Source organism: Sus scrofa, chromosome 3 (assembly GCF_054392235.1).
Source record: "Sus scrofa isolate SSC_HxYL_T2T_F1_AM1 chromosome 3, Sscrofa_HxYL_maternal_Yorkshire_Landrace_v2.0, whole genome shotgun sequence".
In the NCBI taxonomy this organism is placed as follows: Eukaryota; Metazoa; Chordata; class Mammalia; order Artiodactyla; family Suidae; genus Sus; species Sus scrofa.
In genome coordinates this window covers 144,918,108-144,941,652 of record NC_139385.1, presented here as the reverse complement: position 1 = coordinate 144,941,652, position 23,545 = coordinate 144,918,108, and the positions used below count along the sequence as shown (strand labels likewise).

At 46.8% G+C, this 23,545-nt stretch overlaps 1 protein-coding gene across 13 annotated transcripts in view; it reads right to left on the bottom strand.

The window, feature by feature from the left end:
- The window catches only part of SH3YL1 (SH3 and SYLF domain containing 1), a 46,188-nt gene extending 22,726 nt beyond the window's left edge, over positions 1 to 23,462 (bottom strand). For 3 of the 13 annotated variants that reach the window (XM_085015731.1, XM_021085718.2, XM_021085719.2), the window contains exons 1-5: positions 22,725 to 23,462; positions 17,097 to 17,575; positions 9,318 to 9,428; positions 6,192 to 6,305; positions 4,016 to 4,080 (exon numbers count right to left, since the gene is read on the bottom strand). In XM_085015731.1, the coding sequence (XP_084871857.1) occupies positions 4,016 to 4,080; positions 6,192 to 6,305; positions 9,318 to 9,428; positions 17,097 to 17,472 (666 nt within the window). In that variant the 5' untranslated portion in view covers positions 17,473 to 17,575; positions 22,725 to 23,462. 13 annotated transcript variants of the gene reach the window in all.
- Positions 23,463 to 23,545: the final 83 nt, after the last annotated feature.

Here is a 23,545-nt window from a genome sequence, read left to right as displayed (position 1 = left end):
CACTAGAATGCAGGAAAAGCTGGAGGAGAACCATTCTCAGGAACCACCGGTTTTCTCCTCACCTGACACCCTGGCCCCAAATGCACCGCCCATCCCCCTCTTAGGTGTTCTCGCACTTCAGATGCAAGCTGCTGAGTTCCCCTGGCTGAGGCCCTGCAGGCCCCACATCAGGCAACCTGGTGAGAGCGGCCAGGGCTCCCTCCTCTGTTCCCAGGGAGATAAGGCTCCAGCCCCACCTCTGCCTCCCAGAGGCAGGGACAGGCTGCTTTCCCATCCTCTTCTTCCTCATGCACTCTGCTTGGGAGTCCGGCCTGCTCCCCAGAAAGCCCCTTCTGTGGGCAGCAAGCTTCCAGGCTCTCAATGCCGCATCATCAGTCTCGAATTCAACCCGAATTTGAGGGGGGCCACCCCTTCCACTCGCACCACGGTCTTAGGGCCTTAGAAACTGAACTCTGATCTCTAACAGTTTCCCAACTTAAGCCTAGATCCCGCCTCATCATTAAAGTAGAAAAGTTTATCCAAATTCTCCTGGAAAAAGCTGAGCCGTTTTTCTCACTTTACCATCTGAGGTTAACCAGAATTCATGGCCCAGTGTGGAGTCTGGCTGTTGGTAAACAGATAAGCAATTGGATAGTCCAATGAATCAGAGCTTTCAGAGCCTTGGGCTCTGCTGTAATTGTCCTGGAAAGAAAAGATTACAGATGTTTAACCCAAGTCTTAGCACTGTCTTCCCTTACACTGACTTCAAGCTTTTATTTGGTGCTGTTTTTGTGTTTAGTAGGTATAAGTTATGCAACCCTGGGGACTCTCAGCAGTTCTCATAGCAACCTGTGCCACACAATCTATATTTAACTCGTGTCCAAGCTAATGAGGACCAACAGATCCTATCAAGAGATGACACAGTCCCTAGCTTCGGATACCTTCTGAACTTAACCTTGTCTAAATTCCAGAGCAGAACTAAATCTAGAGTTCCTGGCCAAATCCACATCTCACATGTACTGAAGATGTTACCCCCTGTGGCAGCAGCATGAAGGTGGGAGCTCACTCCTAGACTCAGGAGCGGTCTGGTCCCAGTGTGAGGGCTCCTCCAGCCCCTTTGCCTCTGGTCACACGGCTGGCCTTCTCTTCCTGTCGTCAGACCAGGCAGGGCACATCTACCTGGGGCCAGAGCCTTCCTGCGCCCTTCTTCCCCTTCTCAACCTGCAACCCTGAGCCCCTTGGAGCTTTTCCCCCAGAATAATTGCTCAACAGATCAGGTGCACCCAGAGTCTGTCTAGGCTCTGTCTCCAGTGAACCCAGTTAGAGACAGCACGACCTCTTCTGTGGTCCTTGGCGAGACGCTTGGCATCTCTGTGCGTTGAAGATAATCACACGTGCCCTGCCTGCCTCACGTGTGCCCTGAAGGCCATGTGTGTTAGGCAGGTGGAAGCTACATTAAGGGGCCCCTGGAAGCAAGGAGACAGAGCTCAGCTCCTCCTCGCCTGCGGAGGCCCCAGTAAGGGGAACAGCACCCAGTGCTGCAAACAACCTGCAGACTGGGCCTGGGGCCAGAGGCCTCCCTGAAGGACCAGTCTGTCACTCTGGCTGTCTCCTGGAGCAGTCACATAATGCAGTTATCTTGTCTGCAAAATGATGCATCGACAGCCCCCCTTCGTGGCTACGGTGTGGGAATGATTCCATGAGAATCCACGTGAAGGTTTTATGAAAATGTTAACCATTACTGCTAATGATTCCATTCTAATTAAAATGGCAGGTAATCACCCAGCAAATTTGTAATAGTCTGAACCAATGATGCCAGTGCTTTAAAGAGACAGATTTGCCTGTCTGCTGGTACCTGACCCTTGGCCAGCCTGAGGACACAGGTCTGAAGCACTCTCGGTCTAGGTGGGGGCCAGACCAGAAGACGCCCGGGGGCTGCACGTGTCAAGCACTCCATCGGGTTAGGAGCAAGCATCTGGCGGAGGAAGCATGCCAGAGGGGAGCTGGGTCAGCTTGGGTGGCTGCAGACTGGAGGGCACCGGTCCTGCTTCCCATCAGCCACGGGCCTGCTGCCTTATGGAGCCAGAGCTGGGCTGACAAGACCCTCTGGGGCGGTGCCCCACGCACGTGGCCACAGACTCCCCAGCTTCCGCATTCTCCCATGGGCAGGAGCACCGAGTCAGAGCTGAGCTGTGCCCCGAAGGTGGAGGCCGCTCCTGCCGGCCGAGATGCTCCCTGGGGAAGCACGGAGAAGTGGCAGCCGTTCCACCGCCACGCTGCACTTGACGGGCAAAGTCAGGTTACGTTCAGGAGGCACAAACCCTAGGACAGTCCTCTAATCTCTATTTGAAAGGGATATTTTTAAAACTTAATCATCTTCCATGTACGATATTTACATGGCATCCCAGAGTTAATTTCTGTGGCCGGGAGGGTGGGTCATGTATTCCGTTTCCACGAATGGCAAGTGGAAATGAGGAATGCAAACATAAAACCTTAACAGCAAAAATACGATGGTCTGTGCCACCTGAGTATTTTTACGTAGAATCATTTATTTAATAAGCCAGAGGGAGGGCTCTTTCATCCCCGTTTTACGGATAAAGGCAGAGAGGCAGCCCGGGGAGGCCGGTCACCGCTGAACCAGGGTGGCACCAGGGTCTCTGCTCTTACGTCACAGTGCAGTGCCTCGCGACCCTTGGCAGACAATCAAATGTGTCATTTTAATAAGGAGTGGATGTTCCTCCTGTTTCACGTACTGGGTGACAGGCCTGTATTGACTTTCACTTGGTTTTCCAGGCTGTGAACGTGCCTCTGGCCAAAAACCAAGGGCTCTCACCACAGAGACCCTGCTTGTCCCTCTTCAGTGTGTGACACTCACTCATTTAAAAGTAAACACTACCCGAAAGGGGGCCCCAAAGCACAGCCAGCCTCACGTGGGGTCAGAGTACGGAGCGCAGCTGTGACTGGGCACCACTAGCAGCACACCTGTGTTGAGTGCAAGGGGCGTGAGCAGGGGCTGTGAAAACACGCCTTCCACGGGAGTGCGGTATTTCTAAGGCTACGGTTCAGTCGAACATACAACAGAAAGACAGTTATGACAGCAAATCGAAAATATGTTTCTCTCTTTATAATCCAGATTTATGTGGCAGCCATACGGGTCAAACAAAGACAAGAGCAGGAGCCGAAATACTTCCTCCCAATAAGGCCACAGGCATTTAAAACTATGGCAACAGAGCAAATTCATAAAAGGATAGCTTAGGAAGAAACCGACTGAAACTTGAGGAGAAAATGAGTTTGAGAATATTAAATTTGATGATCAGTTGCTTGGCAACAAAGCAACAGAGGAAAGATTAATAGCATCTCGCAGAAGATGCTCCTGCGGAAGAGACGCCCGTCAATGCGCACGTGCGGGTGTAATTTCCAGTCCCTTTGGCAGAAACCACAGCCACCTGGCACAAGGCTGCAGAATGAAAGGACGCACAGTCGAGCTTCACGTAAAGAGCTTGAAGCTATTTGAACATGTGCGGTAACACACTGGACTTTGCCACAAAGGATGCATGTGGCCTGAAGATGCTCGCAGCCACAGCTCCGCAATGGGAGCCCAAACGGCCGCTGGCGTTTGACAGACACATCTCAGAAGAGCAGTCTGCAGATGTGCCGGAGGTGGAAACAGATGAGACAGCGAATGAGGGAAATCCTATCCCGCTCTTGGTGGAAGAAAGGAGGGGGAGTTTCCTCGTGGTGCAGCGGGTTAAGGATCCAGCGCTCCATTGCTGCTGTGGCACGGGTTCAATCCCTGGCCCAGGAGCTTCCCATGCCAAGTGTGTGGCCAAAAAGAAGAAAGAAAGGAGGGAAGAGAGGAAGGGAGGGAGGACGGAAAGGAGAAAATAGTAAACATGACATAGTTGCCACAGAGATTCAAGAAAATACTAGGGAATCACTTCTGTAGGGGGCAAAACAAGAAGAGTGGGAACCTCCGACTTTCCCATCATCGGCTGCTTTTAGAGAAGACAGCGTGTGTCTACACATCACCACTCACCTCTATTCCTAGTTCAAATCCTCCACCAAGCCCAGCTATGCCAATGGCCGAAGGTGCAGACCATTCTAATAGAAACAAATAAACAGACATTATTCCAGCACTAAAGCTCACGGGCACTCAAATAGGAGGGGGAAAAGCGCGAACATGTGAAGGAATAATGTTTCTTTTTAAAATAATGACACTTCGGCATTTTTGCCTACGTCTTTAAATGCTCTTTAATAAACATACATAATTTTTAAGGTGAAGATATTTGAAAGGTGTTAGACATTCACTATGAGTATTTGCATGATACCAAATTACCGAATTCTCACCAACTACACAAACGTAGCATTTGACAATTTGAACTATCCATATTTATAATGTTTGACAAAATAGATGGGCTTAAATTCTAGTCTTTAGCTAGAATTTTATCCCCGAGAAAAGAGAGCAAAAGGCTCCAAAAGAGTTTATTATGTCCCTCCTAAGGGAACATAGTACTAAACTGTTTCTATGGTAGATATCTGAGGGCAAACGCTATTTTGACGCCCTCCGTGCCTCGCGGAGGCACCAGAAGTGGGCTATAGATTCAAGATACTAAAATTCTCACAATATACATTCCTTACCTTTGGAAACTAAGTACAATAGTTCCCTTTGCCACGATATGGTACATTTCAGTATTATCATGTGCTGGTTTTTCCTGATGTAGAGACAATTATGTTAAGTTCGGGAAAAAATAACTGGGGGCAGATCGCCTAGATAAAGTACTTTCTAAAAAATGCACATGAGCTTCCCAAGCCTAGTTTTTCTTGCTACCATATATTCTAGATGGCAGGACAGTGCTCGACTCCAGAACTGATCTATCCGGGGTTAGAGGAGTGGGATTCCAGAAAATATTGTCTCACAATCCCCAAATTGTTGTCCATTTCCTATGTCAGGGACTGTGCCTGTTTACAGGTCGCCCACCTGGCCAGGGTCTCGGGGGGTGGCCTCATTGGGTGGCTTTTAAATGCCCTCTGCAGAGTGAGTAGTAGCTACTTGGGAAGAAGGAAGAGAGAAATTTCGGTATTTAACCCAGTAGGAAGCTCCCCCTGTGGTTCTGAGAGGAGCCGCACGGTCCACAGCTCCTCCACCTTTTCTGACAGTCACCTGTCCACAGCCACGCCGACCTGCAAGGCAGGGGCTTCTTACAGACTTGGAGCCTGTCTGACAGTGGACTCCATCAGAATATGCCTCTACTTGCCCAGCTGGACTGCTGGGAATGTGCCCATGAAACCTGGGGCAAGGCTTGAGAGGAAGAGAATTTTGTCACTTTTATTTCATAGCCAAGCGAGAAGCTATGAAATCTGAACCACAGCCTCAAGGCAAAGTCTCACTGACTGGGGACACCTCTCAGGGGACAGTAAATCCCACTGCCATGTGTTCAAGGGCCATGCACCCCCCCAAATAACCAGATGTAGCTACTGTCATGGATATCCCACACTCTCTCTTAAAATAAAATTAAATGGTCAACACTAAAGATAGCTATTAACAGAAAAATGTGTCCCATTATATAACTGAACAGCAAACATTAAATTCATATAAAAAGAATTTTCATTGGTTATGACACACCAACATGCATTTTAAATAATCACAAATGTTGCTTCTTAGGATTCAAGGCAAATATATTTTGATTTCATGTCTGAAAAATTATTGGATTTCACCCTAGAAAATAAAACCAAATTATATTGATCTTGATATGATTCTACCCTGGGGATATTCCTTAAAATGTTTCCATTTTTATGGTCTCCCACAGGAACGAGGAGAAAATGCTTACAGAAGGCCCTTATACCTATCAACTTCCATAAAGTAAAACAATTGCACCATGAAGCTGAGGAATAAGAATTCATATTTAACAGCAGAAATGCAATGTCAGTGTATAGTGTTTGCTCCAGGGACAGCGACAACCTGTATAAAGACAGAGGCCTGTCCACCCGCTGAGTCTCTTCTGAGGCTGTGACGGACAAGAGCCAGGAGACCAGAAGGCTCGATGGTTGGTGGACACCTCCGGCCAACAGCAAGGGAGCAGCCCTGAGGATGCCGGGCAACTCAGGCGGCCCAGGAAAGCCTGCCTGCCTCCCTATGAAATGTGCTCAAAGTGGGAACAGAAGCAAAAAAGGATGAAGATTCTTTGCTCCTCCAAGGGAGGAACCTGACTTACTTCCATCTGGAAGACGCGCCAGCACAATCCCGCTGCCTCCTCTGGCAGTGACCAGAAATCCAGCCTTTATCACAGACAGGATCGCCAGGCCCTTGGCTTTCGCGATGACGTGGGCTGCAGAAGAGGAGGGCGACGGGCAGGTGAGCTCGCGGAACAGGTAAAAGCTAAACAGACCAGTGGGCAGAGGTCGGCCTGCCCGACTGGACCGGGCTCCCTGGGAAGCCTGTCCAGAACCCTGCACCAGCCACAATACGGAGACACGTGGGTGAGACTCCATCGATACCTAGTAGCAGGAAAATTCAGGGATTTTTGCCACTTTAAAAAGTGTTTAAGGAGTTCCCACTGTGGCTCAGCAGGTTAAGGACCCGAGGCTGTCTCTGTGAGGATGCAGGTTTGATCCCTGGACTCGCTCAGTGGGTTAAGGACCCAGCATCGCCACAAGCTGTGGCGCAGGTCACAGATGCAGCTCACATCTGGTGCTGTCACGGCTGTGGCTTAGACAGGCACCTGCAGCTCCAATTCAGCACTTAGCCTGGGAACGTCCATGTGCCATAGGTGCGGCCGTAAAAAGGAAAAACAAAAAGTGTTTTAACTTTATGAAGGGATCTGTTCGGTATTCAAATAACACATAATTACTGGTGTGCTGAAAATACAATTTAATTTATAAAATATTGGTTTATTCGCATTTCAGGGACGTTTTGTTACATGAAAAGATGATTATTAACTTAGGTACTCACTAAATACGGTGCCTCACTATTCTGTGGATTTAGTGATTTATGTATTCATTTATTTTTGAGGGCCGCACAGGCAGCATAAGGAAGTCCCCACGCTAGAGGCTAGATCGGAGCTATACCTGCCGGCCTACACCACAGCCAGGGCAACACTGGATCTCAGCCTCAAAGATCCTAGTCAGATTCGTTAACCGCTGAGCCACGAGGGAACTCGTGTTCTGTGGATTTATTCACACAATAGTACATCTTTCAAATAACAAAGGAAGCCTAAATGGTGGAAATTATTCTTGGACCCCAATATCACATTTAAAGTAATTTAATTTATCATCATTTTCATCAGATATTCTGTTGAGGCAGTCAAGTCAGACACGGTACTCAAATACACAAAAATCTTAGCAGGAAGACACTCCATTTCAAAAACTGGAAAATGAACAACAGACTCTCAGCAATTTAATGCACAAAAACCTTCCTGAGTTGTTGGTACTGAAGCAATAGGAGGTCAGGCTGGCTTCTCAAATGCTAGTCTGCCAGGTGTGCCTTAGCTCAAGTTTCGAAAGGAATAATACGTTGTAATAATGCGAAAGGCCCCTGGGTAGCCAGGTTTGTTCCTACGACACAGCACCTCAAACTCCCTTCTCACCTGGTGCTTTTGCAGCCAGTAATGCCTCTAGAAACGTGATATATAATAAAAGCATAAGTTTTTTTAAGGAAACCTATTTAAACATCAGGCGTGTTATACCTTATCCAGCCAAATTCAGGGACATTAAAATACAAATAATCCCTAGATAATTTTCCAATTAGCTCCTCAGGTACAAGGTAGAGTGTGCTGACTGCAGATTTAGTCTCCAAACTTAGTGTCATTTACATCTCAAAGCCCCTGACACCGAGGAAGCCGCACCCTAAGGAGGTCTAAAGGTCTAGGCATTTCGTTTTAAAAAGTTTTGCAGATTTTACCTTCTATTACCTAGTGGAGCTCCCTACTTTTAAAGTAAACATAATGCCCCTCCCTCCTCATCCTAAGGAAGGCTCTAGAAGAGGCTTGGTCCTCAGCAGCGGTGGGGCCTTCTGCCTCCCCACCCCCTCACACAGCCTCTCTGCCGCCCCCGCCCCCAGCTTTTACTCAGGCTGCTGTGTAAACGGGTTTGCGTTTTCTGAAAGGAAGTTGAGTGGCTTTTGACTGCAAGTAGAATAAAGGCAAGACAGAATTTTGCTGGACAAAATCCATGAGATATAATCCATACCCAGAAGTTTTATAGCAGGAAGCACAGCTTATCCATAAACTGGGCAAGCCTGACATGTACGTAGATGCTGGTATTTCTCCCCAAAAACGTCTTCCAGCTCCTGCTTCTGAACAGTGATAGAGAAAATCCAGTTTTTCTGGTTGAATTTTCCTCAAGTCTTATGCAACGCTTCTCAAACTTTTACATGCACTTAACTCACCAGAGATCTTGGGAAAGATGCAGATTCTGATCCCTTAAGCCTAAGGGGAGCCCAAGGTCCTGCTTTTCTAACAAGCTCCCAGGTTGTGGTTCAGGCTGCACTTTGAGTGGCAAGACTCTAGGAAGCATTGTTTTCTTAAGATGGAAGGAGTGACTGGGCCAAAATAACAGCAATTAACATTATTATAACAACGACAGATTCGATATTTTAAAAACGTTTAAAGTTCTGTCAACTTCAGAAAATCTGGCTGAAGAAATTAACACAGGATGGGAGTCATGCACTAAGAGGGAAATGCGTGTGCAGTTGCCCGAGCTAGTGTGCAGCTGAGTCTTTGCTTCAGCCAAATCTCCTGGGAAAGACCTTTTAGAAATAACTGCTGGTAGTAATGAGCAGGTTCCCAGGGCTCACCTCCGAACCAGGTCTCAAGTGGTCAGTCTGAGTGCAGGAGAATCATACGAGAAATATGCTAAAAATCTGTGCTCCTGGCCGCTCTGCTCCCAGAGTCTGGTTTAGCAGGTTTGGGGGGGGCGGGTGAGAAATTGCACTTTAATGATGTACAGCTGTGTTGGGAATTAGTGATTAATGTTGTCTTAAACTACTATAAATTCTATGTTACCTAGAAAAAGAAAACATAAAATAAAAACTTATTTATGCAATTAGCTACTGAGTTTGCAAGATGAGCTAGCAAAGTCCTCAGAAATTGAGGACAGGACCGGTTGAGTGCAAGGAAAGTGGAAGCAGAGAAGGACTCCGCGGTCCTCACGGCCAAGGGTGGGAGAGGAGGAGGAGGAGTCTTCCCAGGGGAGGGGCGGGGGAGGCTGCACAGGACGCATCGGGAAAGATGGGCCAAGAGGAGGAAGGCGGTCAGGTTGACCGCCTGAGGTCCAGGGATGCAAAGGTAATTTAGGAAACAGAGCAGATACCGAAGTGAAAATGACGCCTCTTATTTACCTACCAGGAATGATCTTATCAGGTCCATTTCTGGAAGTTATTTCTGTGAATTCTCTTAGAATTTTAGCAGCCTTCTTTGCTTCAGATTTCAAATTGGAAGGTATAGGGTTATTCACTAAAAGATAAAGAAAATAATAGTTTTGATGGAAAAATCTACTAAAATCAGAAATTTGTTGTAATTTCATTTTTCTCATATACAATTAAGCATTAACAAATTGCATCCTTCCAGACACAGGAAATTAATTGGAGATCCTTATTTATTGACAATTTCATCTCTTTTTTTCCTAATAAACTAAATTAACTCTGAGGTTGGGAAATCCTAAACTCTCAAAATCTTGGATATTACAAAACCATGGCATTCTAAAGGATCTTAAATTCTGGTCCGGTCTCTCAATTATGTGTTTTCTCCGTAATTCTTAACTCACCTCAATATCAATAAAAACATTAAAATTTTAAGAATTAACAAAAGATGTATTTTACAATTGTCTATAAGAGATAATATAGCATTTAATATATCTGGTTATTTTTCTCGGAAAATGTTTGCACTGTCTGCAAAGATTTCCTTTATTAGGAAGCATCTAGTAGACTGAGGAGCTGAGCCATCACCTTGAGTGACGGACACGCGCGTCTGAACAGCAGTCTATGTTTTCAGCAGCGCTCATGTGTTTCTAAACTCGCTTGAAGGTTTTCTGTGCCAGCAGTGCTCACATACTCTCTCCAGCTCTGATGTCAGGTGGATCATTCCTTTATCTCAGGATGAGCGGAATCGAGAGGCTTCAGCGTAAAATCTGCTGTTCAGACCAGCAGAGGAAGTGCTCCTTTCAAAGACTGTTTTCAGGCCTGAAAGTTCCATTTGGTTGTGTTTCGTTCATTTCATTTCTGTCCTGATTGTGGTTTGCTGTTCTTTAAATCCTCGAGCTCGTTGTTCAAAGTGCTTGTACATCTGGTCTGACAATCGCATCCCTCTGTCCTTTCTCCCGTCACAGCTTATATTTTGTTGCTTCTGCCTCTTCCCAGTGAGATTGGCTGGTTGCTATGGACACTGTGAGCGTCACCAACCTGAGTGTCCAGATTTTGCTTCGTTTGTTAAATTAGAATACAGCTGATGTGCTGTGTTGTGTAAGATCTTGTGGTCTTTGAACCGCGTTGCGGCTCGTGCTGGCAGGCGGTGAGCGCCTTGTGAGGCAGAATGACTCCGGTAGGTAGAGTAGGAGCTTGGGCTTCGATGTGTTCCCTGATCAGTGTCCGTGGTTTAAGATTTGTGAAAAGAGATCAAGATAAACCTGGCTTGTTGGAAGATTAGCTATTGAAAGTGCGTCTGTAGACATCAGCCTCTGGTCTACACATCTGGCTGTTAGAAAAGGGATGTAAAGAAGGGCGACTGAGTCTAAGGGAAAGAAGAACCAAAGGACCCTGGAGCTCGCGGGCGGAGCGTATCCTGACTCCAAGCCCCTAAGGGACGAGGCCGATCCAGGTGCTGGGCCAGGCCAGCAGGGAGAAGAACTGAGAGCAGGACCCCACGTTGGTACCCCTGTCTTAAGGGACCAAAGCTCCTTCCAAGATTAGAGGGCGGGAACTCTTCCCCCCTCCCAGGGGCCCTGCCGGGAGCTGTCTGCCGGCCTGTCATGAAGATCTTGCTTCTGCCGCCTGTGTGTTCACCAAGTGTGTTCTTCGGCTCTGAGAACAAGAACCCGGATTCCAGAAACACTAGCAGATCACTTCTGTCTTTTCAAGGCTTGCCGTTATGTTTTGCTTGGGTGTCTGGAGATGAACGCGAGGCCCATGGCTACAGTGTGACTCCTGGCTCTCCCCCCGCTGGTTGGAACTGCTGCCCCCACTCTGTGCCAGCTGCCTGATAGCTCTTCTTTGCCTTGGCTTCCTATTCAGCCGAGGCTGCCAGGGGTCCCTCTGCAGACAGAGGTCTCTGACGCACTGTCTTGGCTCCGCAAACCGCAGTCGCCTCAGTCTTGCCCACTCCGGACGGAGCAGATGTCTAGGTGGGCTCGCCTCCCTGGGCTGCAGCTTGGGAAGTGCCTCCAGGCAGGTTCCCCTGCCCTCTGGGAACCTAGACCCCCTCGCCTGTCGTCCAACGTGCGAAACACATGCTCCATGTACCTTCCCCAGTTGCTCGCTGTTTACGGCAAATGGCAATTCCAGTACCAGATTCTTTCTCCAGAAGCTTCCTGTGTACTTCTAATTTGTTCTTGTGTGATAGATAAGTAAAATTGAGTATCTTTCTATTTCTGTCATATCTTCTTCACATTTATTGTCCATTTACGGAGGGTATTTCTCTGTTTCTTATTGATTTATATAATGAGGGAATTAACCTTTTTTCTAGAAAATGAATTACAAATATTGATTTCCTCTTTGTCATTTGTCTTTACAATTTTCTTATGATGGTTTTTCTCCTTAAAAATGAAATCAGGGATGCTTTTACTGACATGAATCTGAGAAAAGGACAGAATGAACTTCTTTGCAGAACAGATATGGACTCAACAGACTTTGAAAAACTTATGGTTTCCAAAGGAGACAGTTCGGGGGGTGGGGGGATGCTCTGGGGTTGTGGGATGGGAAGCCTATAAAACTGGATTGTGATGATAATTGTACAAGTATAAATATGATAAATTCACTGAGTAATAAAAAAAGAAAAAAAGAAAAAAAATGAAATCAGGGAGTTCCCCGTCGTGGCTCGGTGGAGATGAATCTGACTAGTATCCATGAGGAAGCAGGTTCAATCCCTGGCCTCACTCAGTGGGTTAAGGATCCGGTGTTGCCATGAACTGTGGTGTAGGTCACATATGCGGCTCGGATCTGGGGTTGCTGTGGCCGTGGTGTAGGCTGGCAGCTACAGGTCCGATTGGATCCCTAGGCTGGGAACCTTCATATGCCATGGGTGCAGCCCTAAAAAGACTAAAAATAAAAAAAGAAATCAAATTCATATTCTCTTTTAAGTCTAACAAGTGTCTTTTAACTAAACAAAGTAATTCTCAAATTCATATGGAAAAATACGCCAAGCAAAGCTAGAGGAAAAAGTGAGAAAGAAGGATAACGATGGGCAATATTTTTCCTGGGGCTTTAACATATGCTGAAGTAAATACAGACAGAAGAGTCAATTTTGCAAAACAGAAAATTCAAAAATTGGCCCAAATGTATAAACGAATTTAATATATAAAGAAGATTGCACCTCAAATCAAAGTGGCAAAACTCTATTACACAATACATGGTTGTCTTTTTGGGAGAAAAATTCATCCACAGCTTCAAGTTCCATAATGATAAACTCCAAATTCACTGACGATTTAAAACGCCAAAAGTCATCCCATAAAAGAGCCAGAAATAATGGGAGAATTGCCTTTTAAAGTCATAGGACAAAAGGCCCATCTATGATGAAAATTGCTCTGTATTTTTAAACAATCAGAAATTATGACATCAATACACTGTAAAAATACAGGGAAAAGGATAGCTGCTTTAAATATTGAAGGAAAAGGCACCCCAGCTTCTAATATTCACCAGTACTACTGTCGGCACTTTAGTGTGGCTGCGTTGATTTCTGCTGCTGAAGAAATAGATGACTTCCATTTTTAGTCTTTCAGATGCCACCGTTGGGCGCTAAGTATCTTGAGATAGAATCTTGAGTTGTTACTAATGACTCAAAACCAGAAAATATTTTAGGTTTTTATCCCATTATCAAATCACCTTCTGAAATCACTACCCAACTTTAGAACCACTAGGTAGTACCATAAAAAACTTGTCCCATTACTGGGCAGGCTGGTAGAGGCACAGGGCCCACATCAAAGGGACAGAAGGACAAGTTTTTATTTGACTTGATCTGAATACTAGCGAGTTTTTCTTTTGTTTGTTTACATTTTCTGTTTTGCATATTTTCTGCTCATGTTCTTTCCCTATTTTTCTGTTGCCATACTCATTTTGTCTATAATTTCAATCATGTCACAAGTTTGTATCTCAGCTTCTTATTCTTATATTTTACGTATTGCTTTTCGTATTTGTTTTTACTTATATAGCAATACCTCTCTGGGCTTTCGACCATTGTTGTCTTTCTATTATTGTGACTAAAGGCCTTAATTAAAAAAAATTATACGCCTATTATTCTAAAGTTCTTCTTCCAGAGATTTTACTTCAAATATTTGACCTACTGGTATGGGATGTGAAGAACTTATTTTTTTTAAATACACAACAAAATTTATTAAATAATCCACAGCACTTATTAAAAATGCTACCTTCATGACATAAGCAAGAAATACATGCTCTTCTATTTTAAAACATACAACAGAGATGACAGAGTAGATTAATAAATTATTCTGGGACGACTCGAGTCATTCAGTGGAAAACAAAATGAAATGAGGTTACAACATCACATCACACGCGAAGGAATTCAATGTAACTGAAGACCTAAATATTAAAAGAAAAACTTAGTACTTTTAGAATAAAAATAATAGAGAATATCTTTATGACTTGAGGATGGAGGAACCCCATAAACAAGGAAGCTACAGGTATATTCAGCTACATTAGCATTTAAAACGTTGTATAAACACACGTTTGAAAAAACAAAAATATAAGCCACAGACTGAAAAATATGTCATAAACATAAATAACAGATTTAGAATCCAGACTATGTAAAGATTTTTGAAAATCAATAAAAATATGAAATCACAAAAGAAAATTGGGCAGTGTTCAATTAATTCGCAGAAGAGGAACTCCATGGCCAATAAGTATATGAAAAGTTTATCAAATTCCCTAGAAACCGGGGGTGTGCAAAGCCAGGCCACACTGCCTTACGTTTCCTGGAAAGCCTGCAGCAGTGCGTAGGCTGCGGGGGGCAGAGGCAGCCTCCGTCCCACGTCCCCTCGGAGGGCCAGGCTGCTCGAGGGCAGCAGGAGGCTTCAGCTGTTCTACTTCGGACAGGCTCACGGAGACACTGCCCCCCAGCCTCATCCACCTGGACCCTGGGAGAGGGACCTCATTTGGGGAAAGGGTCTTTGCTGATGGAATTCAAAGCCAGATGGGCACCCCACATGGGCACCCTTCCCGCAGACAGAGAGCTCGCAGAGACAGACAGACAGCACACGGAGGCGTCGAGGCGGGACCATGTGGAGCCCCCGGGGGCCCGGAGAGGAAAGGAGGGACTCCTGGAGGCCCTGCGGACACCCAGACGTGTGGCCTTCACACTGTGAGAGCGTATGTTGGTTGCAAGCCAACCACTTTGGGGTAATTAGTTACTAGTTACGCAGCCCAGGAATGGAGTACAAGGTGTACAGGAGCGCTCACTTCGGCAATGGTTTCAACAGCAAAATAGTAACATGAAAACAAATACCTTCAAACAGGAAATAAACTGCCCTCAAGAGGAGGAGGGATATATCCCGTTTGGTGCACTAGTAAAACACTATTCCGTATAGGACTTCCCACCGCGGCACAACAGCATCTGCGGCATCTCTGTAGCACCAGGACGCAGGTTCAATCCCTGGCCTTTAATAATAGCGGCTTAAAGGATCTGGCACTGACACAGCCATGGTGTGGGTTGCAGCTGTGGTTTGGATCTGATCCCTGACCTGGGAACTCCATACGCCACGGGGCAGCCAAAAAAAAAAGAAAGAAAAAAAGAAAGAAAAAACAAATTCTATACAGAACTTCAACTCGATAAACGTGCATCAACATAGGAAAATACAAATAATATTGAGAAGAAAAATAAGCTGTATAAAGATATATAGAGTATCACAATTTAGGTAAACATTTATAGAAATGCATATATATATATATATATATATATATATATATATATAATAATGTATTTGATTTGGGAGGTGGCTCTGGGGAAGGCTTATCCAGGAGACTTACTAGAAACTTGTACTTCTTTCTCCTGGACTGTGTATAGCAAGTCGTGGGTGTAAATTGTTATTCTCATTAGTCCCTTGTATGTCTGAAATATTGCATAACAAATACTGTTCAGCATAAACTGAATATTTTATAATTAAATGCTAATATATTAGTGGTAATGTATGACTCCAGCTGTAAAAAAGAAATTATGACTGATTACTCCAAAAGATGTCTTTTGTTTAAAATCTGACCTCTCACAGCCAACATGTCTTGCATGAAAAGGTACAGAAAAGTGATAAATGTATCCTTACGTTTTACACAAACAACAGAGCACACACAGCCTCCCCTCCTCTGCCCTTACACACGCACGCATGCACATACACATCAAAGGACAGGGATTTGGAGAGAGGCTATACACTAAATATTGAATTGTTACTATATGCATTTGTATTCACTGGTAATTCTGAAATTTGAATTTTTAGGATCTAATACAAAGCTGCTCTTCATCTTCTCAATCATGTGTTTGTTTAAAATCCCACCATCCCATTTTGATGGCGGTACTGAGATACCGAAGGGCTGACACTCCAGGAGCTCTGCTTTCCCTTGCAGTGGTGAATATGAAGCACAGAAATGAACACAGGCAAATCCTCAGAAGCACGTCATTGTTAAATGGGGAATCAGGAGCCGTCCATTTAAGATCAAGTCAGTTTCCTCGTGGCCTTTACATTTTCTCCGTTATGAATGCTCTGGTTACACAGTCTGCATTTAGAAGATCGTCAACAAAATACAAGCTAGAAAAATTCCAGGTGAATATCCTTTTGTAGCTATTCGGGCCTTTTTGGAAGTAGCTTTTGGTCATGACTTGACGAGCATCAGCAGCAGCTTTTGGTATTCCACAGGGATCGAGAAAAATTATGCATAGTAGGACATTTCCAATCATCTAAGTTTCCAACGCAGTGTTGACACATGGACAGCTTTTGAAAACCACAACCGGTGTGTAGAGACCCGAAGGGGGTCAGGTCCACCCCCATCTGACTGCTGCACAGGGGGAGGTCTGAGCTGGCAGGTGGCGCGAGGCAAACTGGGCCATAAGCAGCAAACTGGCTAACAGCACTTGTCCGTTTGCAAGGCACATATGCATTAATGCTTTACATTACGACTAGACACAGCCTTTGTTTTCTTAGCTTTTGTTGGTATCTAAGCTGATCTGACCTTACTTTCTACAGAATGAATAAGGCACATGCAGAGGGTCCACTTTATCAGTTCTGTGGTCGGGAGAGAAATTCCCACCCACCCGTGTGTGCCCACGGCCCACGTATGCACTGCTTCGGTGCCACAACAGTGAAAAGCAGAGCGTTCTCCATGCCCTTGCCTGTCCCTGGCTGAGGAGGTCTCCGGGGCACAGCCACAAGTGGGATTGATGCAAAACCCCTGGACCAGCACATGGGGGAAGCTGCCCACTGCCCGGGACATGAGGGAGGCATTCCTTTTACTGTGCTAGGAAATGAGATTCAGGGGGTTGTTATTGCAGTTGACATTACCCAAATTATTATACTCAAAAAATTATTTCTGATCTCTCCATCGCATTTGCTGAAGAAGAAAGATGGAAAAGCATTTGTAATTTTCATTTTCTAACTCAGGACTAGACTTGACATGTTTTTATACACATTCTAATCACTTAATTAGTTTGGGGCAGTGGAAAAATGGTTAAAAGCACTTATCAAATATACCATATGTTAATAGCTTTCCCTTTGATTACACAGTATTCATAATAGACCATTTGCAAGTTCTTTTAAAAAAAAGCAAAGCAGTGGTTTTGCCTTTTCATTAAAAGTTAAACCTTTGCTACACTGAGTGCCCCCCTTAGTGTGTGTCTCAAGACAAGTTCACATTCCTGAACTCTTCCCGGGCACCCTCCTGCGCCCTCTCCTCTGGCTTTAACCTCCCTGCTCACCTGGAGCAAGTGCAGCAGACGGGGACCCAGAGCAGGTTAAAGGCGGCGTGTTCCCCCTGTACGGCACCGTCAACGAGGCAGCCCTCAGGAGGGTGTCTGGAAGGGCTGCAGCGCTCCCTCGGGAGGTGAGGCCCAGCCCAGGGGACAGAGCCCTGTCCCACCAGGCCGGGCCCTCGGGATGCTGGCGCCTGGCAGCTGGGGTCTGGGCGTGGCGGGAGCCTGGCTGCAGCAGGGGCGGGGTCCTCGCAGCTCTGGGGGCTCTGGTTCCTGAGCGGAAGGGACTGTGGGAAGCACTTTCCAGGGCCTGCGGCCAGGTGGGCTCTGGCCACGCGATGACCTGCCTGTCCCTCCTGAGGAAGCTCAGCCGGGGGCCCATTTCAAATAAGTGGGATTAGGGGATCCGGTGCTGGCCTCAAAGGGGCGTCTGGAGCCAAGAGGCCCCGGGGACTTGGCACATCCAGCCTCCTGTGGCCTGTGACCTGAGGGCAGTTTTACATTTTTAGTGGTTGAAAAAAGTAAACCAAAAGAAGCATGGCATTTTGCATGAGAACACATTTTCAAAGAGAACAGTTGGACATTCGTCATCCGTTGTGTGGTAAAGATTCTGCACAGTGAACCCAGGTAGGAATGTTCTCGGGTAGTGAGAGTCACAGTCTAGCCACCAGGAGACTGGGTTACAGAAAAGTTCTCAATTATTATTCCAATTCAGTTTCATCAATAAAAATTTTGGAAGACTGTTTTCTCTCTTTTCGTGTGAGTGTCAACACATATCCTCCGTTTTGCCTCTTGGCCCCCAAAGCCTGACATGTGGGCTATCTGGCCTGAAAGGAGAAAACACATCAGCCAACCTCTGACCTCTGACCTCTGAAAATACCACTCATTCTTCAAGACCAACTTTAAATGCAGCTTCCACTTGAAGCCCTCTGAGTAACTGAAATCTTAGCCCAGGGCTGAGGTTTGGCAAGATTCTGCCTCTCGGACTCTGCGGTGTTTCCTAGACCTTGGAAGCAAAGTCACGGCTCATGGAAGAGCACCCTGAAGGGTCCTTTCTAGGTCCTCCCAGGAAAGGGTGGACAAAACCAGACCAAACCAGAGCAAAGCTAAGGTGCTCTGAGTGCAGGAGAGCAGCAAGCGGAGTCATCTCCGAAACCTCAAGCGGCCCCAGTGTCGAGGCTGCCCCAGCCTCAGTGCCAGCGTCCCCTCCAGCCCGAAGGCACAGCAGGGCCAGAGCCCCTGCCTGCAGGAGGAAACTCTGCTGCAGCGCCATCAATACCTTGCGACACAACAGGATCAGCTTCGGAATTACTGGTAACGGAAGACCAAAAGCAAATCTGAGTGGGCAGAGATGGCACAGGTCTGACCCCTCTTCTCGACACCCTCCCTGGAAAGGGACTGAAACGAGGGCTCGGAACACGGTGCTTACATTTCTGGCACTCGAGCCTGGGATTTGGACCCACATCCACACATCTCTGCTCCTCTTTCCTGCAGCCTTTGTGGCCAGAAGCAGAGGCTCGTTCATACGCCCAGATGCTCAGTACATCTCACTGGCCTGGATTCAACTGCGGGGGAAATTTGTCCTTTTCCTGCTGAAGAGCTCTGCCTTTTATGTCAGATCTAGCATGGCTTTTCCGTTTCTGCCGATGCTGCCCCTGTAGTAGAGCAGGTGCCCTGTTTGCGAAACCTGAACAAGGGTCCACCTTGTGCCACAGAAGAGCTTTGTAACCAAAGCTGACCCACATCAGCATCGGACTGGGGGCTTTCAGGGCAGCTGTCAGAACTGCCTCTTTTGCAGGCTTTTCTGTCTGAACTTGCCGCAAGATTTTGTCTCCACAAGGGGGAGCCTGAGCACAAAGCCCTGCAGAGGAGCCCTTGGCAAGAGTTGGAGAGAAAACCTGGCCTCTGCTGGGGCTGCCCAGCCCAGCGCTGGGCCACAGGGAACTCTGGGCTCTTGAAACACATGGACCAGTAAAACCCTTTTCTGCTAAAGCCAATTTGGATCAGATTTTCTGACACATTGCAACTAACGCATCGTCAATGATACATAAATCTTACCCCACAGACTTTCTACTTTGAACTCTATCAACCAAGCAGAATTAAACCAGTCAAATAAGCAAATTCCACAGTTGAGAGTTGCTATTGCAAACATCCTGTGTAAGGACAGTCAGAGCCTCTTTTGTAAACAGGGGAAGGAAAGCAACCGGACTGGGGAATTCAGATGCAGCGTAGGCTGCCTGCAGCCCACACATTTGATCACTAAGCCTGAGTCTGGTCCCCGTGTCCCTGCAAACTGGGTGTCACAAGGCTGGTGGTGGCGAGGAGACTTTTCAGCTGAACTCCGAAAGAGTCTGACTAATGTGTTTGAACAGTATCAGATCCTATTAAATTTCTAATCAAAGCATGTTGCTTTGATTAGTTTCTCTGTCAGAGCCAACAAATAATAGTAACAATTTAGAGATGGGCCCCAATTCGGGTGCTCAGCATCTGGCTCGTCCACGTTTCCTCTGCTGTCCCATGAGCCGGAGTGGGTGCCCCTGCCATACCGTGAGCTGGAGCGAGCACGGTCTGATCAGCCTGTGAATGTCATTACATTGCTGAAGTGATGAAGATACAGGTCACTATTAAGTCATGGTTTGCATCTGAACATGCAAAAAAGTCTTAATTCTCTTGAATTCCAAGGCAAAGCAAATTATCTATAAATATTTGAACTTCCTCTAACAGAAGGATGGCTGCCAAACCTCAAGCCAAGAAAAGAGATGTAAATTTTTCTTTAAAAAGTAACTAAGATATTCAAAATCTTCACTTCTTAATTTTTAATTGACTTTTTTTTTTTTCTTTTAGGGCCTCACAGGCAGGAACTCCAAAACTTCTTTTTTTTTAATTAAGAGGAACTGTACAGGAGTTCCCGTCATGGCTCAGTGGTTAACAGATCCGACTAGGAACCATGAGCTTTCGGGTTCGATCCCTGGCCTTGCTCAGTGGGTTGGGGATCCGGCATTGCCGTGAGCTGTGGTGTAGGCTGCAGAAGTGGCTCGGTTCCCACGTTGCTGTGGCTCTGGTGTAGGCTCTGATTTGACCCCTAGCCTGGGAGCCTCCATATGCCGTGAGAGTAGCCCAAGAAATGGCAAAAGGACAAAAAAAAAAAAAAAAAGAACTGTACAATACTAGGACAAAATTTTTACTTTAGAAACTGAAAAAGCTTTAAATGAGCTTAATATATGAAAGTAGTTCCCATATTGATCAAAGGGCAATACACTCAGGGTTGGGGTCACTGGGCCAACAGCAACATTCCAATCCTACTTAGAGTAAATTGCCATCTGGGGTGAGAAAACCGACTGGTTTCCAGTCTAGCCCTCATGGGGTCTGGAAGGCAAGCAAGGTCAAGAAAGCCCCCCCTCATACTTCATCATTCCGAGCTCAGGGCTTCCCAAACTTTCCTTCCGTCAGCAACATCTACTATATTATTTTCCTCAATGGACTCTCAATTATGAGAGGGCTATCTATAGGAAATTTTAAATACATCTTTATTTTGGCTATAAATCTTAGCCAAAAATAAAAGACTTTGAAATGTTGCCTTTAGCTTTATTAGAACATTATCATCTTGGACACCACTGCCTGATAACTATGGCCATTGTTTCTTTCTTTCTTTCTTTTCCTTTTTAGGGCCGCACTAGCGGCATAAGGGCGTCCCCAGGCTAAGGGGCAGAATCCAAGCTGCAGCCCCGGTAACACAGAATCCAAGCCACGACTTCGACCTACACCACAGCTCACAGCAACAGAGGATCCCTGACCCACTGAGCGAGGCCAGGGATCAAACCCACATCCTCATGGATACTAGTCGGATTTGTTTCCGCTGCGCCAAACGGGAACTCTGGCCATTGTTTCTTAAACTAACTCTTATCTTTCTGTGGTCTGGGTTTAATTCCTTTGTCTTAAGGATACAACGTTTGTCAGTTCTAGAAATCAAAACAGGTCTCACTGGTCAGGTCATTTACCATCTAATCCAAACTTCAAACTGATCATTTGAACCCAAACATTAGTTTGACCTGCGCTTCTTTCCTTGTCCCCCTGACCGCAGGCTTCGGATGAGAGGACAGACTGCATGACTTCGGGCATGAGGAAACCCTTGACTTATATCCGCTTCACTTTTTCTCAGACTCAGAGCAGGACTACACCTGCCACTCCAGGCTGATCATTTAGTGTGAAAATGGATTCCTTCCAAAGAAAACAAAAATTCCCTGCTCTTAGGAGGATGTCTTATCAGGACACACTTGCACATAAGGCAACGTGCAGGACTTGTGACCATTGGTCATTCGGCAACAGGGTGGCAACATCCCCTCGACTTGTCAACATTCTCTTCTTCCCAGACACCGCGCCCTTATTTCTAAACAGTGAGAAATCCCCTGAGAAAACATTCTGCATGGAATAAAAGCATCAAATCACTCTGGATGAGCAAAGATTTCTTTCTTTTAAATAATTGTTTTAATTTTACAAAAATGAGAGGTAGCAGTAACTCATTTTGTTTCAGCAGAACATTCGTAAACCATATCACCATGCCTCTTTAATTTAAGCATGATAAACAGGATGAAGTTATAACTTATTTTAACCTCCAGCTGGTCACTGCACAGATCTTCCAATAGCAGGTCACACAAAGGACTCAACAGTACTACGGAAACCTGTTATTTTGCTGAGGTGGGTGTGTGCAGATTTCCCAACTAACCCGTTATTAATTCAAGCATCTTCCACAACTCAATAAAAACTCTGATGAGGACAAGAAAGCAGGACACTCGTGTTCTGTATACAGAAGAAAATCTGAAAACTTCTCCCCTTTGGTAGAACCTTCCAGGACCATCTTTCCTACTCCCTGTCGGGCAGGGGCCCCCTGTCTGTGTCACTGTCTCCAACTCAGCCTCAGCAGCAGCAGCAGGGGTAACACTGAATTATTTGTTGAAATGAAGTGAGAATGACACATTTCCAGCTGGCAGGGTAAATCTCATTACCTTGTGGTCATCTACCAATTCAGAGCAGTTTCCCATTTTTTTAAGCAAGGGAAAACCACCTCAGCAACGTGGTCCAGTGCTCCCAGCCCCAGGGAAGCAGCCACTCTGCCCCGAGAGGTTTTCTGAAACCATGGCTGATCACAGGCAGGGCCAGGTGAGCTGCAGAGGGCCTGGGCCCTTCACCTCAGGGGGACCATGACTCCTGCCCCACAGTCAGAAGCATCTAAACCCAAATTGTCTAAAAAAGGACCAGAACCTCTACTGAAACAGATGGGAATGAAAAAGATAGTAACTAATACTTGGCTTTTCAAATATTACATATTCGCAAATAACAAAAAATGAGTTATGATGATTAAAATTAAAACCTTAGAAGTTTTCTGTAAATTGAATCGCCTGGGGCTACACTTGAATCAGCCACCTTTGTGGAGAGTCCAGGGAGCTCTTAACTTCTGACATCTTGTGGGATATTTAAGTATTAATAGATGTGCAACAGCAAAAAATCCCAAAGACATCATTTCTCCCTCTTTCACCGAAGATTTGCCCTCCCCAGCAAAACTTTTTAAAAGCAGGATAAGAGGGGTGGTCCCGATTCCAGGTGAGGTTCAGTGGCGTCACCGACACCTGTACTCACTTGTGACCCCGAGCCTCCTCCGCTCCGGCGCCCCTCGAGCTGCGGACACCTACCCAGGAAGAGGAAGGGCGCTCCCTGCTCGGCTCCGCCTCCCAGGGCAGGGACCGGTCTAGCGAGGTGCGCACCTGAGACAGGTGAGGGAGCAGGTAAACACCCGCTTTGGTCCAGGGCAAAGCACCTACTTTATACGTATTCGCAGGACAAAAACAGCAGCTAGGGAGGGTGTGCGCTCCCCTTCCTGGGTCCCAGGGCTGCTCCTGAAGCAGCCCATCTTTGACGACTGGGCAGCCCGGTGGCCGCCCTGTCGCAGAGAGAACTGTGAGCGGCGGTTCTGACCGGGGGACTAGGGGTCGAGGGTCCAGGGGCCCCGGGAGGCGCCCTTGGTAACCCGCCCACCCCTGACAGCAGGCCGCACGTTCGGCCGCGCGGCCCGGGTGAGGGACGCTCAACTGAACCCCAGGACTGACCCCTGACTCTCCGAGGACCCTTGGGGACCGATGAGGCCCCGCCTCTCAGGCTTCAGTTTGTGGCCCCTAATCTCTGGGGTGGAGCTCGGGGCTACGCCCTCCCCCGCCCTCGGGTGGTCACGTCACCGAGCCCTGTGACCTGAATTCGTCCCCACTGAGCCCCTCCCCCTCCAGGTGGCCCTCAGCCCCGCCCCCTCCCCGCCCCTAGTCCCCCCACCCCCCGCAGGTGGCTCTCGGCTCCTCCTCCCTCTCTCGGCGCTCGGGCCAGAATGCGCAGGCGCGAGACCGCACGCTCTCTTTAGGCGGAGCGGGGTCGGACTGCGCAGGCGCGTGGCGCGGGTTGCTGGCAGTGCG